Source organism: Drosophila persimilis, unplaced genomic scaffold (assembly GCF_003286085.1).
Source record: "Drosophila persimilis strain 14011-0111.01,24,50 unplaced genomic scaffold, DperRS2 tig00000798-arrow-arrow-pilon, whole genome shotgun sequence".
In the NCBI taxonomy this organism is placed as follows: Eukaryota; Metazoa; Arthropoda; class Insecta; order Diptera; family Drosophilidae; genus Drosophila; species Drosophila persimilis.
In genome coordinates, this window is record NW_020825355.1 from 415,098 (window position 1) to 430,662 (window position 15,565).

At 49.5% G+C, this 15,565-nt stretch overlaps 7 protein-coding genes across 7 annotated transcripts; 3 read left to right on the plus strand and 4 right to left on the minus strand.

Annotated features, from left to right (window-relative positions):
- Nucleotides 1-1,000: 1,000 nt before the first annotated feature.
- On the minus strand, nt 1,001-1,817 carry LOC6602472 (chorion protein S19). The gene is made up of 2 exons (XM_002027498.2): nt 1,738-1,817; nt 1,001-1,641 (listed from the first exon to the last, which is right to left on the minus strand). Exons 1-2 carry the CDS (start codon nt 1,750-1,752, stop codon nt 1,090-1,092), a joined length of 567 nt encoding a protein of 188 aa, XP_002027534.1. The 5' UTR covers nt 1,753-1,817; the 3' UTR covers nt 1,001-1,089.
- A 781-nt stretch (nt 1,818-2,598) lies between these two features.
- On the minus strand, nt 2,599-3,191 carry LOC6602471 (chorion protein S15). The gene is made up of 2 exons (XM_002027497.2): nt 3,114-3,191; nt 2,599-3,052 (listed from the first exon to the last, which is right to left on the minus strand). The coding sequence occupies exons 1-2, from the start codon at nt 3,123-3,125 to the stop codon at nt 2,708-2,710; spliced, it is 357 nt and encodes a 118-aa protein (XP_002027533.1). The 5' UTR covers nt 3,126-3,191; the 3' UTR covers nt 2,599-2,707.
- Nucleotides 3,192-4,004: 813 nt separating this feature from the next.
- Nucleotides 4,005-4,744, minus strand: LOC6602470 (chorion protein S18). The gene is made up of 2 exons (XM_002027496.2): nt 4,671-4,744; nt 4,005-4,596 (listed from the first exon to the last, which is right to left on the minus strand). Exons 1-2 carry the CDS (start codon nt 4,683-4,685, stop codon nt 4,081-4,083), a joined length of 531 nt encoding a protein of 176 aa, XP_002027532.1. The 5' UTR covers nt 4,686-4,744; the 3' UTR covers nt 4,005-4,080.
- Nucleotides 4,745-5,485: 741 nt separating this feature from the next.
- Nucleotides 5,486-10,215, minus strand: LOC6602469 (erythroid differentiation-related factor 1). The gene is made up of 6 exons (XM_026993042.1): nt 10,195-10,215; nt 7,597-10,141; nt 7,293-7,536; nt 6,920-7,231; nt 6,662-6,855; nt 5,486-6,606 (listed from the first exon to the last, which is right to left on the minus strand). The coding sequence occupies exons 1-6, from the start codon at nt 10,213-10,215 to the stop codon at nt 6,227-6,229; spliced, it is 3,696 nt and encodes a 1,231-aa protein (XP_026848843.1). The 3' UTR covers nt 5,486-6,226.
- Nucleotides 10,216-10,452: 237 nt separating this feature from the next.
- Nucleotides 10,453-11,239, plus strand: LOC113566599 (tail-anchored protein insertion receptor WRB). Its single transcript, XM_026992967.1, has 2 exons — nt 10,453-10,570; nt 10,661-11,239. The coding sequence occupies exons 1-2, from the start codon at nt 10,499-10,501 to the stop codon at nt 11,120-11,122; spliced, it is 534 nt and encodes a 177-aa protein (XP_026848768.1). The 5' UTR covers nt 10,453-10,498; the 3' UTR covers nt 11,123-11,239.
- Nucleotides 11,240-11,806: 567 nt separating this feature from the next.
- LOC6602467 (signal recognition particle receptor subunit beta) lies at nt 11,807-12,995 on the plus strand. The gene is made up of 3 exons (XM_026992940.1): nt 11,807-11,956; nt 12,021-12,330; nt 12,398-12,995. The coding sequence occupies exons 1-3, from the start codon at nt 11,851-11,853 to the stop codon at nt 12,717-12,719; spliced, it is 738 nt and encodes a 245-aa protein (XP_026848741.1). The 5' UTR covers nt 11,807-11,850; the 3' UTR covers nt 12,720-12,995.
- A 506-nt stretch (nt 12,996-13,501) lies between these two features.
- Nucleotides 13,502-14,578, plus strand: LOC113566614 (selenide, water dikinase-like). The gene has a single exon (XM_026993043.1). It carries the CDS (start codon nt 13,502-13,504, stop codon nt 14,576-14,578), a length of 1,077 nt encoding a protein of 358 aa, XP_026848844.1.
- The last annotated feature ends 987 nt before the right edge of the window (nt 14,579-15,565 follow it).

Below are 15,565 nucleotides of genomic sequence, written 5' to 3' on the forward strand. Positions count from 1 at the left end.
CTCGCTTTTGGTGTGTGCGGTATCGGGTCTTTGGCGCTGGCTGCCTCCACTGTACGGTACTGCACTGTACGCATCGTGCATCATTGTGGGGTGGCTGTGGTTGCGGATCAATGAACGGTCGAACGAGCCTCGACTCTAATTTCAGCCGATAAACCTGCCCTGGAATGCATACTTAGACGTTCCATTCGTAGTTTATCCGTCTGTGGATAGGCTACTTCCGATTCTCATTCCGGAACTCCTATTCCTCCCCTTGAGGCTTAATCCAAGTGTGTTACGGGTTCAACTTTGATTGTGGTTATCATGAGGGCTTGAAGGCCGTAACTTGAACACAGGTACAGTAGTGTCTATGCCTGAAAGAACTCAACATTTCCCGTTTTTTATTAAGAAAAATGCACATTTATTAGGAAATTTTTCCTCCGAACTGCGAAACTTTCAAGTCAAGAATTCTCTTGGTGAATCATCAAGCGACTCGAATGTCAACCGAAGGTGGCAATATGGCCCACAGCTCGGACGTAAGCCAGTCAGCAAAAGACTTTGCTTACCTACCAGAAAATATTTCACAAAAATCAGCAAACATTCAAAGATTCTTGGAAAAGAAGAATGTCAGAGAAATGGGTGAAAAATGTCTCCCAAGATGGAAATAAATGGCTAAGAACTGGGTGAAACTGTTAGAGAAGCTGGGAAAAACATTGAATTTGTATAGCTCAAACATTCGTAAGTTCCAGTTTCAGTAAATCGTTGATAATACCTGCTGTTCCAGTTTGACTATGGAACTCTTTCACCGAAAGACTCTGCGACTGAACAAATTTGTTTACAAATTTCTCAGCACGTTCGCGGCAAAGACATTCCCCCCAAAAGTTGCAATCAAATTTCCAGTGCCACAGCTGCGTGCAGCTGCATAAAAACAGAAATTCTGCTTCGATCCGACCCAAGTCGGAAGCAAAGATATAGTGCCCCCACTTTCCGTACGCCCAAAACTATACAACAAAACTGGTAGGGATTATGTTTTCTTTTGGTATTTTTTATTCGCGCTGCACGGGAGCGAATCCACACTGAGAAGGGGATTGGGGAGGAGGAGTATCCAACCGTCTAGTATCGTGGTCCTTCGACGTTGTAGCTTTGCTGGGGGCCGTAGCTTTGCTGGGGTCCGTAGCTCTGCTGGGGGGCGTAGCTCTGCTGGCCGTAGTGGTTCTCCGGGATGAACAGCTTGGCCACGGGCTCAGCGGGACGGACGGGCAGCACCACCTTGCTGTACTCCGGGGGCGAGACATAGGCCCGGTAGTTGTTCTGGCCGGGATACAGGAGAGTGGCGCCAGCTGGCTGGACAGTCCAGCGGGGTCCATATCCGCCGCGACGTCCGTAGCTGCCGTGCTGAGGTCCACGCTGCGAGTGACCGCCATAGCCCAGGGAAATGGGGCGAAGGATCTCAGCGCCATAGCCGCCGCGGGAACCACCAGCAATGATTTCAACGGGACGCTGCTGCTGATTGCCTGCGGCAGCAGCAGAGCTGGCAGCCGAAGCGGCACCTCCATTGGAGCTCTGTCCGTACCCTCCTTGTTGGCCGTAGCCTCCATGGCCGCCACCGCCATAGCCTCCGTGGCAGTTGCCGATGAGGCAGGCGCAGAAGAGAACCGCCAAAGTCTGTTGTTAACGATACGTGAAGGTTAGCCACTGGTCTGGATTGGAGGAACGCGAACGGGAACGCGAACGGGAATGGGAAGTCATCGGTATACTTACAGCGAATGTGTTCATGGCTATAGAATGTCTGTTGTGTCTTTTGGGGGGCGCTAGCTGCTCGGCACAGTTGGCACAATTAACAAATGAAGTGGCCCGCACAGTTCTTTATATAAGCAAAGTATTATTGTGGCACTCGAGACGTGATCTCGCCGCGAATTTATCACGGCTCCAAGCTCCACGATGCTCCCCACAGTTTCTGCCGTCTTTTCTCAGCTTCAGCTTTGGCCCGAACTTTGTCGTTCTGCAAAGTCTCGCGCTGTGTCCCCCTTCTGATACCAAGAACATCCCATACCTCGAGCTTCGTATCTGGGAAATTTGGATGCTGACCTCCAATGGGGGGTGTTCGCCAGGTCGTTGCGTGCTTAGGCTGGTGCCTAAAGTCTGGAGTGGCAGTGCCTCTGGCCCATGTGCCTTGGGACAGTGTCTCATGAAAGTTGAGTCACTTGGGAGGGTTTTTTGAATAGAACAACTATTGGTGATTATGTGTAAGAGAAGGTAATATCAATTGAACCTGCTTTCTTCTAAATATTCCGAAAATATTTCGTTTCTTTAAGCTGAACATTGCAACCCCTTTACCGAACACTTTACAGTAGAATTTTATAAGAAAAAGCAAGTGACTTGTTTAAGAAATATGAAATAAGAAATTAAGAATTCTCCCCCGACTTCTAGGAACGATCTATCTATTCTTCTCTGACTATGAACCTGTACAACTCTATGGCACTATATAGAGTATAGAGTATCATAATACCCTGCCACAATTTTAGCCATGTGGCGCTGAAAAGTATGCCCTATACTTTAGCCTCTTTTCTGGCCCCCTTAATATGCAAAACTCTGTATTGTTTTGTTGTTCAACATTCACCATTTGGTTCAAGACGTTTTTATTTTCCAATCTCAGAGCATAGCTGCCGCTGCTGCTTGATCAAAGAAAAAAGGTCTGATGGGCTCGATTCGTTTCGTTGAGGGGCAGGAATTAGTAGCCGCCGCGGCCATGTCCGTGGCTGGGACCGTTGTAGCTGCCATCGATCTCGTAACGGGGCACGGCCCACTGGCTGTAGCGACCAGGGGCGATGGCAGCAGCCGCCGCGGAGGCAGCAGCCGAGGCACTGGAGCCAGAGGGAGCCGATCGCAGGATCTGGGGACGATCATAGCCCTGGTTGCCGTGTCCGCGGCCATAAGATGGCACCAGGATTTGCTCGTACTCCACACGATCGCCGCCATATCCACCGTGGTTTCCGCCGCCATATCCACCGCGGTTGCCACCGTACACCGGGCTAGCGTTGATGTAGGCGAAGAGGGCCAGGCTGATGCAGACGAACTGTGGGGAGGAGGAGGATTAGCTGGCTGATCCTTGAGCAGGGGTCTGCAGGACTACTTACCAGGTACTTCATGGTGAATGCTTAGTTTTGTTGGTTGTGGGATAATCAATCAAACTATGATTTCCCTAGCCCGAAACACTCGCTTTTATACGCGAAAAATAGACTGGATCTTTACGTGACCCATATACGATCCGCACATATACGGGTTATATATAATAATAAACGTTATAGTGCTATACTGTTTCAATGCAGGCCACATAACTGCTCAATTTATATACAAATGTACCTTTGGGGTATGTATTCGATTTCCATTTACTTTTTGTCGGAGGTCTCGAGTCGCGAGCCATTATAAAATCGCTTGGGGTTACGCGATGTTCCATTGTTTCGTTGCCTGATTGTCCCAAGCAAGCCCCCGCCGCCACACACGACTTTCTCAATGAATTCGCGAACGCGCTGGGTCTTCATAGACCTCCCCCCATACAAATATTTGACATATTGTCATTTTATTTGAACATTCGTTGGAGTAACGTTCTCTCTGCACTCGAATGAGAGTTCCGCATAAGGAAACTGTTACTGATCCCTGGTTAGAGGATAAGTGTTAAAGGCTTCTAGGCACTGGAAACAGTGTTCTCCAAGAATAAGTTCTGGATAATCCATGTATGGAAAGACCTTAGAAGAACTATTCAGTAAATGGAATTTCATATTCGTAGCATGAAAATTCTCTGGTGTTTTTGGAAGATCTGAAAACATTTCAGCTTTTAGCTTTTCTGGAAGTTTTCAGCCACTCCATTCATACGAGTACGATTATGCACTCATTTCAAGTCACGACAGACTGCAATTTCCAGAGCGTTTTAGCGCTTGTTCAGCTCTTGGCCAACCAAAGCTATGAGACAGAAATCTGAGCCCAGAACCCAGCCAAAAAACCCCCAAGCGAATGAACACTCTATATAGTTTAAGTCTTGATGTTTCGTTGCATTTATTCTTAGATTCCTTAACGACGATTCACTGTGGTTGTGCCTCTGGCCTCTTAATAGGATGACTTCCGGTATCCCTTCTTGCCGACGCCAGCCACTGAGCTGGAGGCAGCTGCCGCCGAAGCGCCCTGGGCCTCATCACCGCGTCCGTAGCTCTGCTGGGGAGCACCATAGTTGCTGGGCCCGTAGGCGGGCTGCACGCGACGTGCGGGCTCGCGCCAGACAAGGGGTCCTCCGGCACTGGGTGCGGCGAGGGCGAGCTTGGCCAGGGCAATGGCCTCGCGATCGACGGGCGGAGCACCGCCATAGCCGGATCCGGAGTACTGGCTGCCAATGTTGGCATTGCTGTAGGCCGAAGAAATGGGTGCCGCCTCATAGCCACCGCCATATCCTCCCTGGTTGTGGCCATAGCCGCTGCGCTGTCCGCCGTACGAGGGTATGATCGCCTTGACGGTCAGGGCAGGCTGCACCTGGTAGGCATAGGCGCCAATTGGTGCACTGCCGTAGCTTCCACGGCGACCTCCATAGCCGCTGGCCGAAACTGCAGCCACGGCGCAGATGAAAATGCACTGAGGGGCGGAGCAGAGGAAGGATCTAGATCAGTTTGGGGCTCCGGTAGAGGGCTGGCTGTGCGGGGACTTACCATGAACTTCATCATTTTGTGGTTTGTTTGTTTGGGTTTGTCTGGTTGCTGGGTAACTAATGCCTGACTGCTTCGGATAGTATGTTTTTATACGGAAATCCAGGCAATAATAATTCGCTTACGTGACTGGGGAATGTGATGCAATTTTGGCTCTCGTCGGAGTTCCCGAGCTGCCAAGTTTCCAAGTTTCCGAGCTCCCGTTCTGCGCTTTGTGGCAGCAATCTCAAGACGTCACCGACGACGTGTGCAGCAGTCCAGACCCCAGACCCCAGAGCCAAAAACTCTTGGCTCTCAATTCGGCTGCGGTCCAGATAGCAGGCGTCGTCTATGGTTATGGCATTGTCTGTGGGAGACGAGGCCCCAGCCCCCCCTCCGCCCATTACGCAACGAGCTATGACTCGTCGGAAGCTTCTACCACTAGCATTTCCCATTATTGAACACTTTTTCCTCGTGACTCGTGACTCGTGGCATTTCTGTCCACTGTTGGCTGACATTGGCTCCACGGTGCTCCCATGCGAGCCGTGACACCATTTTTGTCGGTGACACAGAAAATGGCAAAAGGCATTGGGCTTCAACTTTCTGCTGCGTTGGTAGAATTTATATACAAAAGCAAAAAAAGTGCAGATAAAATTACAATAAAATTATAAACAATAAAAACCCCACGCCCCACTAAGCTTTTCAATAATATTCGAGTAAAACTTTAGGAAATTGTCTTTGAAAGTTGTCTCAAATGCGGTGGAACACTTGGCTAGAATAATGTATGGTTTAGAAGTGGAAAAGGCTTGGGGGATCAGCATCCTATAGACGGTGGAACATTGCTTTTAAAACGCTTTTTATTGGCCTTCAATTTATGAATGATGTACAACTTTATAAGTAATAATCAAACTGGGAAACAGAGCTTAAATATTAAAGCCATTTTCTAAGAGTACATCAGAGACAGATCTTGATTTCCATTAAAGTTAAAGAGTGTTCTAAAAGAGATTAGGTTAAGAGTGTATTTAGAGTTAAGAGTGAAACGTAGCTAAGGCCTCTGTGCATATCTGCGCATCCAGTAGTGGCGATTGTTGGCTCTTGTTCAACAGAATTTTGAACAGAAGCTGACTTCGATTGTGGGGGTGTGTTTAGCCAATCTTGATGAGCGACACGTTTTGGGCCCAAGACCCTCAGACTTTATAAGAGCCGCCGTGCCCATGGCCAGCAAACGCACTCAAAATGAGAACTCAACGACGCTGCAAGGTGAGATATATACCGCGATACGGCCACATACATTTATAGTTTGAAGACTGAAGTGATATTGAAGATAATAATGTTGATGCTTTGACAGATCCTACAACTGGCTATGGTGGTGGTGGTGGTGATGCTGCTGGTGTCGTTTCTGCAGATGGGCGTCGCTGTTGGCCGGGTGGATGAGGCGACCAGCGATGATTGCGGTTGCGGCAAGCGGGGCTAAGCGCAGAATACATTAATAAACAAGCGAGAGACAGCGAGCAATGCAATGCATACGATTTGATCGGTTCTTTATGAAACCCCCTCGAAGACACGTACAGCCGCTTTGGCTAGCCCACGGCGAGGTGAGCGTCGCACATGGCTTGTAGCCGGCCGAGCAGCGTGTGCAAATGTTTTGGTGGCGCTTCAGCAGCGCGTGCTGCTGCTGCTGTATGCTGGGCCCCTGTCCCATGTTTCCCAGTCAAGGTTTCCATATACATGCGCTTGTACAATGCCGACAGCTGTTTGGGATCCTTGCCGGTCAGCAGCAGCTTCGTGAGCGTCTTCAATGCATTCTGCAAGCGGCTCTCAAAGAGTGACAGATGTGCGGCGAATTCGTCATCGACCTGGCTGTTAGCATCGATGACGTGGCCAAAAATGGTCTGGCACTGCAAGCAAATCTCCAGAGCAGCTTGCATTTGCTTGATCTTCTGCGCAGAGTGGGTGGAAACTGTCGGAAAACATCTTAGGAAACATTCATGTGGGACTAATTTCGTTAAACTTACGTTCCGCCAGAAATTCATGCAGGGATATACGCTCTAGTTGCACCACCAGCAGGTCGCCCACCTCCTTGAGGCTCTCCAGGATTTGAGTGGACTTCTCGTAGTGATATTTGCACAGCTGCAACGTGGATTTGGGCAGCTGCGACAGATCGCAGCAGCCATTCGAACGCAGTTGCGAATAATGAAAAGATGCAATCCTAAACGAAAGAGATTTTAAGTACCAAAATACAAAATCTCTACAATCTCTGAATGTTCTGGTACCTTTTGTGTATCAAGCCAGCACGAAAGCTGTAGAGCACTTGGCGTGCCCCAGCATGTTCCACATCGCACAGCCGCAAGGCCTTTTGCAGCAGTTCGAGCACCTCTTTGGAGGCCTCCACCAGGCTGTTCTTGTCTGCTGCACTGTGGTCCTGCAGCTGTTTGGCTAGCGTAAAGGTGGCAGTTGATAGCTCCCAATTGACAAGATCCCAGAGCTCGGCATTCGCTTTACGCGTGTCCAGGCAGTCTTTGGCCTTCTCGTAATAGTTGAAGGCCTCGTTATAAAAGGCTTTTTGTGAGTCTAAAGTAATGGCACTGCGAATGGTAATAGATATAGAATATATGCATAATGGACTCAAGCTGGTACGGTACACACCTCTCATTGGGCATGGTCAGATGGGCGCGCAGACGCATAAATCTACCCATGTTGCAATAAAGGAAGGCCAGATTAACATTGTCCTGCACTGCGGTAAAGGCCTCGATGCCACGGCGCAGGCAGTCATAAGAATTGACAGTCAGCTTAACGTAGAGCGGTTCGGCAGTGGCATTATCCTGTTCCTGTTTATCATCTCCGGCAGCTTCCGAGGCCTCTTTTTTCTCCACAACCTCGCGGTACTCCTCTGAAATGTACATTCATGCTTTCGGTTAGATATCCAGCAGTATTCTATAGAAAAACTCACCCTGTGCCCAGTACATGTACTTGAGACCCAGCTCGTTTCGAACATTTCCCAATCGTCGCAGCAGCTCATTGCTCTCGGCCTTTTGGGCATGCTCCAGGGCCAGTTCGTAGCACTTGCAGCTGTCCATCATCACCTGTTCGACGTTTTTGACGGGAGCCAGCGAAGGCAGCTGCTCCTCCTCCTCCTCCCCCAGTTCCAGTGAGAGTTCTTCGCCAATCACTCGGGTCGATTCGTCCTGCTCCTCGTATTGGCGCACATACTCATCGATGGCCTCCCAGTTCTTGGACATTTGAAAGAAACAGTCGCCGGCTCGGCCCAGCAGGCAGCTCTGTTGTGAGACCACATTGGCCATGTACTTGTTGAGTACCTGCTGGCAGCGAGAGGCCAGCTCAATGGATCGCAGCGTGGAGCCGTACTGGTGCGACTCGTAGTGGTGCTCCGCCAGTGTGGCGCCCGTTAGGCAGGCCTTCTCCAGCAGCAGCAGCTTCAGATGGACATTCCACGAGCCAAAATGCTGACTATTGAACTTGGCACTGAGCTGCGTGTAGGATTTTCCATCTGTGGTACTGGTATTGGTGGTGGCCAGCTCCTTGGACTTGCTGCCTTTGGCCTTGGCGTTGGGCTTCTTGATGGCTTCCGCCTGTGCCTCTGCCTGCGGCTGGGACTGGGACTGGGACTGGGTCTGGGTCTGGGACTGGGACTGTGCCTGCGTCAGCTGCAGCTGCTCATATGGCAGTGGTATGGCATTGAACGGCCTGGCCATATTGGGATTCTGCTCTTCATGGAGAATGCGCTGCTTTTCCTCCTGCTTGGCAATCGTCTCCGTTTCCTTGAGCTTCTCCTCCTGATTGCCATTAAAGTATTGCAGACAGGAGATGCCCGCACTGATGTGCTCCAGCGAGATGGTGCAACGTTCCGCTGTCGAGGCGAGCAGGGGAGCCGGCTTGGACTTCTTGGCGTGCGATTTGAATTCCCTGAGAGCATCGCAAATGTGTCTCACAGCCACGTTGGCCTTGCCTCCGCTCTGCTCGGCACTTTGATAGTACTTGTCACTGCCATAGATTCCATCGCAGTCCAGGGGCTCATCGTCATAGTCCTCCTCGTCCTCCTCATCATCATCGTACAGCGACTGTGTGTCCGAGTCGAGATCCTCGAACTTGGGCGCCTTGGGATCGATGCCAGCCGGCACATGCAGGTCGGAGAGTATATAGTGCGAGGAGCTGACAATTTGCGGATACTGCTCCTTGGGCAACAGCTTGATGCAGTTGTCCAGCAGGGCGCGTATGCTGCCCGCCGTCCTGGGGCTGATGTGCTGCAGCGTGTTCTTCATGTTGCGAGCGACAGAATAGAGCAGCATGCCCACGGGCACGGTAAACGGGTTCACCTGCTGCTGCGGCGGCGACTCAGACTCTTCGGCGGCCTGGGTCGTCTGGTTCTGGTAGAGAGTGGTCAGGTCGTAGAGCTTGACCACATCATCGTTGCGTCCCTTGAACAGCCAGTAGGTGTGGCCGGCCTTCGTGGCATTGGCCTTGAGGAAGGCCAATATATTCTGGGCCACATTGCGCACCACCTGCGGCGAGAATTGCGAGTTCTCCAGATAGGGCAGATCCTCAGTCTTGATGATTTCGTATTTCTGGACAATCCCATCCAGATGGTAGCACATCACAACCTCGGGGACATTGCACATGAGGTTATCCAGCCAGTAGTCGATGCCAGTCAGCACATTTATGGGCTGGGCGGCGTCGCGCAGGCGGAGGCTAATGCACGGTCGATTGGGCCCTCCAAAGATGGGCATGTCGGTGCCAATGAGCATACGGATATCCTCAAAGGTCCACACCACGTTCCGGTTGAACGCATGACTGGACTTGGGATCGGGAACATTCTCCTCGATCTTCGGCTCTGGCAGCACGGGACCCGTGATGGGCAATCCCTGGCGTCTGCTGGTCAACTGCGTGGGCGTTGTGTGCACATCATACTCTCCGCCATCGCCGGTTTGTTTTAGGCTGTGATACAGGAACTTGGAGAGCAGATTCTTTGTTTGCAGAGCCTCCCGATTGCGCTCCTTCAGGCAGTAGTTGTGCTGCTTGTCGCCAAACGACAAGATGTGCTCGAGGATGAACGTGCGCAGCCATTTCCAGTCATCATCCGATTTCCGTAGCAGATATTTCTGTATATCGAACTCGTCCAGCAGCAGGGTGTTGCCCACCTTGTGTACCACCATGCTAATGGGGCTCTGGGCACTGTACGGGAGCTTCAGCAACTGCTTGATGTTCTCCGCATCGGACACCACATCCACCTCGCCAACACAGTCGGGAAACATCTGGCCCAGACGGAAGCTGGCGAAGCCAGCACTCTGATACAGAGCCTGGTGCAGCCCGTGGCTGCTGTGGGAGGTCGTCAGCCAGTTGAGGGGTGGCAGATTCAGATTCGTGTTGCATTCTAGGCGCTTGAAATGGGCCGGCAGCTGGACGGGCGATAATTTTATAACCGCCTGACTTTTTACGGCGTCCAGCTCGTGCGGCCCAATGCTACGACAGGGTTCAATCTAGCGAGAAATCAATCATAAATTATATGTTTTTGAACTGCGCAAAGGCTTACCTCTTCGTTGCTATCTTCCATGTTTGTGGTTTTGCATTTGCTCCTCTGCTAATCAGTCATTTCTTGTGGAACATTCAAGAAAATTCTCCCAGAAAAAAATGTGTGTTTTGTTTTGCCGGCTCTGAGATAGTGGGAGAGAGCGAGACAGACAGAAAGGGCGCTGCCAACTTTTTGAATAAAAGTCAGCTGTTTTAGATTTTGTGTCATTTACCAACACAGCTAAAACTACTTTGTTATTTTCAGACATATATTTTAATTTGGTCACTAAAACTCACCATCATTGGCCATAATCTGACACAAAGCGATGGAACTATTACCACTTATAGCCCTGCTGAGTCTTATCAACACGATCCTGCCAGATTTCATACGGAACTACGTAAGTCATCCAAAAAGAGCGCACGGAACGTTGTGTCCGAAAACAGTCGGCGGCGGCGACTAAAGGTCTTCTCTTCCCTTCCCTCCACAGCTGAAAGTGTCACGTTTTTGGAAGACTAGCCGAGCGGACGGACGGCTGTGGCAATCCGAGATAGATGCTGCCCGGGAGGAGTTGGAAAATGTGCGCAATGCGGAACATTCGGGGGAGTACGTCAAGGCCATTAAAACTCTGCGCGCGGAACGGAAAGTCGCCGATGCAGAGGCCAAATTCAAGTCGGCCAAAAATATAGACGCCTTCAAGGAGATGGGAATCGATACGGTGGCATATTACGTATCCAAAGTACTGTTGGCCCTGATCCTTATCGTTGTCAGCATCCTGAATCGCAGCACACCCGTGATAGTCATCGACTTGCGCATCAGCCTGGCGCCATTTACGGGCCTCCTGAGTTTTCCCACTGGCGTGTACAATGCCATTTCGGTGCCCGTCTGGGCATTCTCTTGTAATGTTACCTTTCGTTTGATTTACAATATGATAATGAAGCGCGATGCGTGAGTGGAGTGGAATGGATGGACCCAAGGAACCAAAACTGTGCGTTTAAATGCAATGGATATATAGAAGGCGCTCGACATACATTAAATTTTCTGTTATGCTTGGCAAACGCTTCGTAAAGGCCACGATTTAAACCTTAAACCTCTGAAATAAAAGTATTTTCACATAAATTTCAAGCTGCGCGCGTCAATATTTGACGTTGGCAGCTGACAGCTTCCAGTAGTCCGAGGTCACACTGATTTTCGTGCCACCATCGTGTCCAGGTCATACACCTTGAAAGTTTTTTACTTTTCATATTATTTCTAGTATTTTCCAGTATATTTTAAGACGCGTTATGGACTCACCCTCTTGTCCAATGCACCAATGTAGAAATCGTGTAGTAACGCTATTTAGAGCCATGTCACTAGCCACATCGGATATCAGCATCGAATTCCTGATCGTTTGCCATCAAAATCTCAATTTTTTTTTTAAATTCGTAAAAAAGGCATGTTCAAAAGTGGACAACTGAGGTTTATTAGGATATTGATTTAATAATTGGATAAAACTATGAGTTCAGCCCTGAGGGTCTTAGCTAGTTAGTAATATTCGACGGAATATCAAAATCGAGGATATGATGGAATTTAAATACAAATAATTTGTCAGTATATTTTGAAATTTGTGACGTATTTCGGTATATTTCTGAGGGTCAGTGCGTGTCACTTTGCCCCCAGAAACGGATTGTTTGCACGAAAATGGACAAACTAAATGAAAATGTACGCGAAAAGAAGCACATTAAGCTGGGAGAGATTGACTCGGGGCCCATCCTGGTGGCCCTGCTGCTCGGCTTCATTGCTGTGGGTGAGTTGGCCACGTGGCTTGCACCCAGAAATAATGCTAATTCCAATTCTTCCTCCATTTGCAGCGATATTTGTCATTCTGCGACGACGTTCGGCCGGCCGCAGGGACTTTCTCTTAACGGGGCTATGTGAGTCCGGCAAGAGTGCCATATTTATGCAGCTGTTGCATGGCAAATTGCCGGAGACCTTCACGTCCATCAAGGAGAATGTGGGCGACTATCAGGCGGGTGGACACTCATCCGTTCGCCTCGTGGACATACCCGGACACTATCGCGTGCGGGACAAATGCTTCGATCTGTACAAGCACAAGGCAAAGGGCATTGTGTTTGTCGTGGACTCGGTGACAGTGCAAAAGGATATCCGGGATGTGGCAGAGTAAGTGCTGAAGATCTTCCATAGCATAGTCCATAGATATTCTCTTATTGACACTCTTTCCTTGCAGCACTCTGTACACCATTCTGGCGGATAGCGCCACCCAGCCCTGCTCTGTGCTGGTGCTATGCAACAAACAGGACCAGACAACGGCCAAGAGTGCACAGGTCATCAAGAGTCTCCTCGAAAAGGAGCTGCATACCGTGCGGGACACACGCAGCCGCAAGCTACAGTCCGTGGGCGACGATGATGTCAATAAGCCCGTGACCCTGGGCAAGCCCGGCAGGGATTTCGAATTTGCCCACATCTCGCAGAATATTCAGTTTGTGGAATCATCCGCCAAGGAGAAGGAACTGAATACCCTGACCGACTGGATGGGTCGCCTTATGTGAACACTCGAGAGATTGAGAGAGTGGGGACTGAAACCACCTAACCTTTGAATCCTAAAACAAACGAATGCGGAACACACACACAGCAACAACACAATGATATTTATATAGCTATCCTTTTTTATATGCCCCCTCAAATCGTATGCCATGCCTATATGTACGTACATTTCCTTTATTAGAGTGTAAATCCCCCTACTGCTGCTCTGAAAAACTACTATTCTAAGGCTTTAAATTGGAAAATTGTATCCAAGTAAGAAGTATATGGCAATATGGAAATTATGTTTCAAATTATTGTTCATACGGGTAAAATACGCACCTATCATGTATCCTCCGAACCCCAAAGTTACATGTGTTCTCAAACAGTGGCGCCATGAAAAACAGCTTGGAATGTCGCCCCATAATGTCAGGTACTGTGTCATGTCTGATGTATTTGCACCTGTACAGCCTCAGATCTACATTCCCTGCTTCAAGGATGGCCTTGTACTCAGCCGCCCTGTCTCGTCAGGTTGCCGTAGTGGGTGATTCCCATTTCCATCCAATAAACTGACGAGTCTACGCTCTTAACATTAAAAAAAAAATAAATGCAAAGATTGTTTGACAAGGAATGATATATATGTATATTAGTTATAATAACTATCGATAAGGTCCATTCGAAACGTCATTTTAACAGGAACTGTTAGCCATTTTAGTCTACGCAACCCTGTAACTTGACAGACAAAACGCTGTCAAACGCTTTCTGATTGTGAAAGGAAACAAAATTTAGAGATTGCCTATTAAATTTTACAATGGCCTTCCATCTAAACCCCAGCCTTGGCTTGAGTCTTTCCGGCTGCAAGGTACCCGAAAGCGTGGTGGCGGAGCTGCTCCATGGCCCCGCCTCCACCACCACCCCAGGCGGACAGCGGCAGGAAACGGAGCTGGAGGAGATGCTACGCCGAATGGAAATCAGCAAGAAACCTCGCGGTGGAAAGGACCAGAACTTGGCCATCGAGTTTCGGTACCCGATGATTGACAATCCCTACGTCCTGGGGAAGATCATTTTCGCCGAGGCAGTCGGCAGTCTCTGCGCCAAGGGCATCACGGATTGTGAGAAAACGATGATGCTCTTCTGCAGGCCCCCTGATATGAGCAAAGCCATGGTCAGTGGGCTGTTCTCGATTATGTCGGACGGCTTCAGGGAGAGCTGTATGCACACCGACGGGGTGCAGACTTGGGCCTCGTACAAGTCCAATAGCACTTTCATCGTCGGCGCATTGGCCTCGGCCTACTGGCCGCAACACCTATATCTGGCACGCGACAACGCTCTGGATGGTGATGTCCTTGTGCTGACCAAGGCTCTGGGTACCCAGGTGGCCATCGATGCGTATGAGTCTATCTATGATTTGAACCGCTGGGACCTCTACACTTCGTTCCTCTCCAAGGATGATGTCCGTGTGGCCTATCGTCAGGCCCTCCACTCGATGTGTCTAATCAATCGCAAGGCCGCTAACCTCATGCACGTGCACAATGCCCATGGGGCCATGGCTGTGTCCGGGTTGGGTATCCTGCACCATGCCAACGAACTGGCTTTGCTCCAAAAGGAGCCAGTGTCGTTTGTCATTGATACTCTGCCGGTGATCAAACACACGGTAGCTGCCGCCAAAGGGGCCGCCGGCGGCGGTGTGAGCCCCCTGCTGCAGGGACTTTCTCCTGAGACTTCCGGTGGTCTGCTCATCTGCATGCCACGTGATGACGCCGTTGCCTTTTGCAAGTTTTTTGATGAATATGGTGGCAGCCCGGCCTGGATTATCGGCACTGTCCAGAGTGGCCCCAAGAAGGCCTCCATCATCAAGAATGTAAAAATCATCGAGGTTTCTAATTAGAACATATGTGCATAGATTGAATTTGATCTCAGACAAAAAATATTGTTAAATAAATTGCATTGGAAACTGTAATTCCACATTTATTTACAGGCAAAATTGCATCCCTCCTCTACCATGGAGAGCATGGAATGATTGCACCATCCCACTCGCACCAACAGGTGCCCACAGCCACACACTTTCGATCGATCTCCTCTCCCCACACCATCCCTTGACCAAAGGAGTTCGCGCCGGAGATGACAAATTTCAATGAGCGGGCGGTTGGAAGAAGACGCAAACGGAGAGCATGGAATGTGCACGCAATAAGGAAGAGCAAGCCTAGAAGGAGAGAGCATGGAATGAGCGAGCACGCGCACCTAAGCCACCTACGCATTGCATTTGTACCGCTCTCTCGCAAAGTTTCCACTTCCCACGGTCCAGCGGAAAAAACGCGCGGTTTTCAAGACGGCTCCGCGATTCAGGTCGAGAAAAGTGCGGAAAATGGTGAAAATCAAACGGGAAAAGTTCTTGCGTATGTGTGCAATCAAGTGCTGCAGTGAATAAACGTAAAAATGTCGAAAAATCGTATTTAAATACTAGAAAAAGTGCGGGATCAAGTTCCGTGCCGGCCCCCCTGCGCCAGATTGCAGAGATAATTATGCGAGACAATTTGAAAGTGCAGGAAATGAACAACAAATATTATTTTATGCATTAATTAATGTTTGTTTGTGTCCTAAAATCAGAAGGAGTGCCGTGACCGCGATTCCATTGCGTCGCAGTTTTTTTTTTCATTTGTTTTTTTGCGAGTGAATTGTGCATAAAAGGCGCCTCGTTTTGTCTCTTTCCCACTCCAGCAAGAAGAACATACAAAAGGAATGAGCGCGCGTCTCTCTTTACAGTTTACACTGCTGTTCCAAACATTGGTAATGCCTCTCTCTATCTCTCCCTCTCTCTTTTGCCTTCAGAGCAAAATATGCGAGTGTGGTGGGAGTGTGTTTAAGATATTTTCTG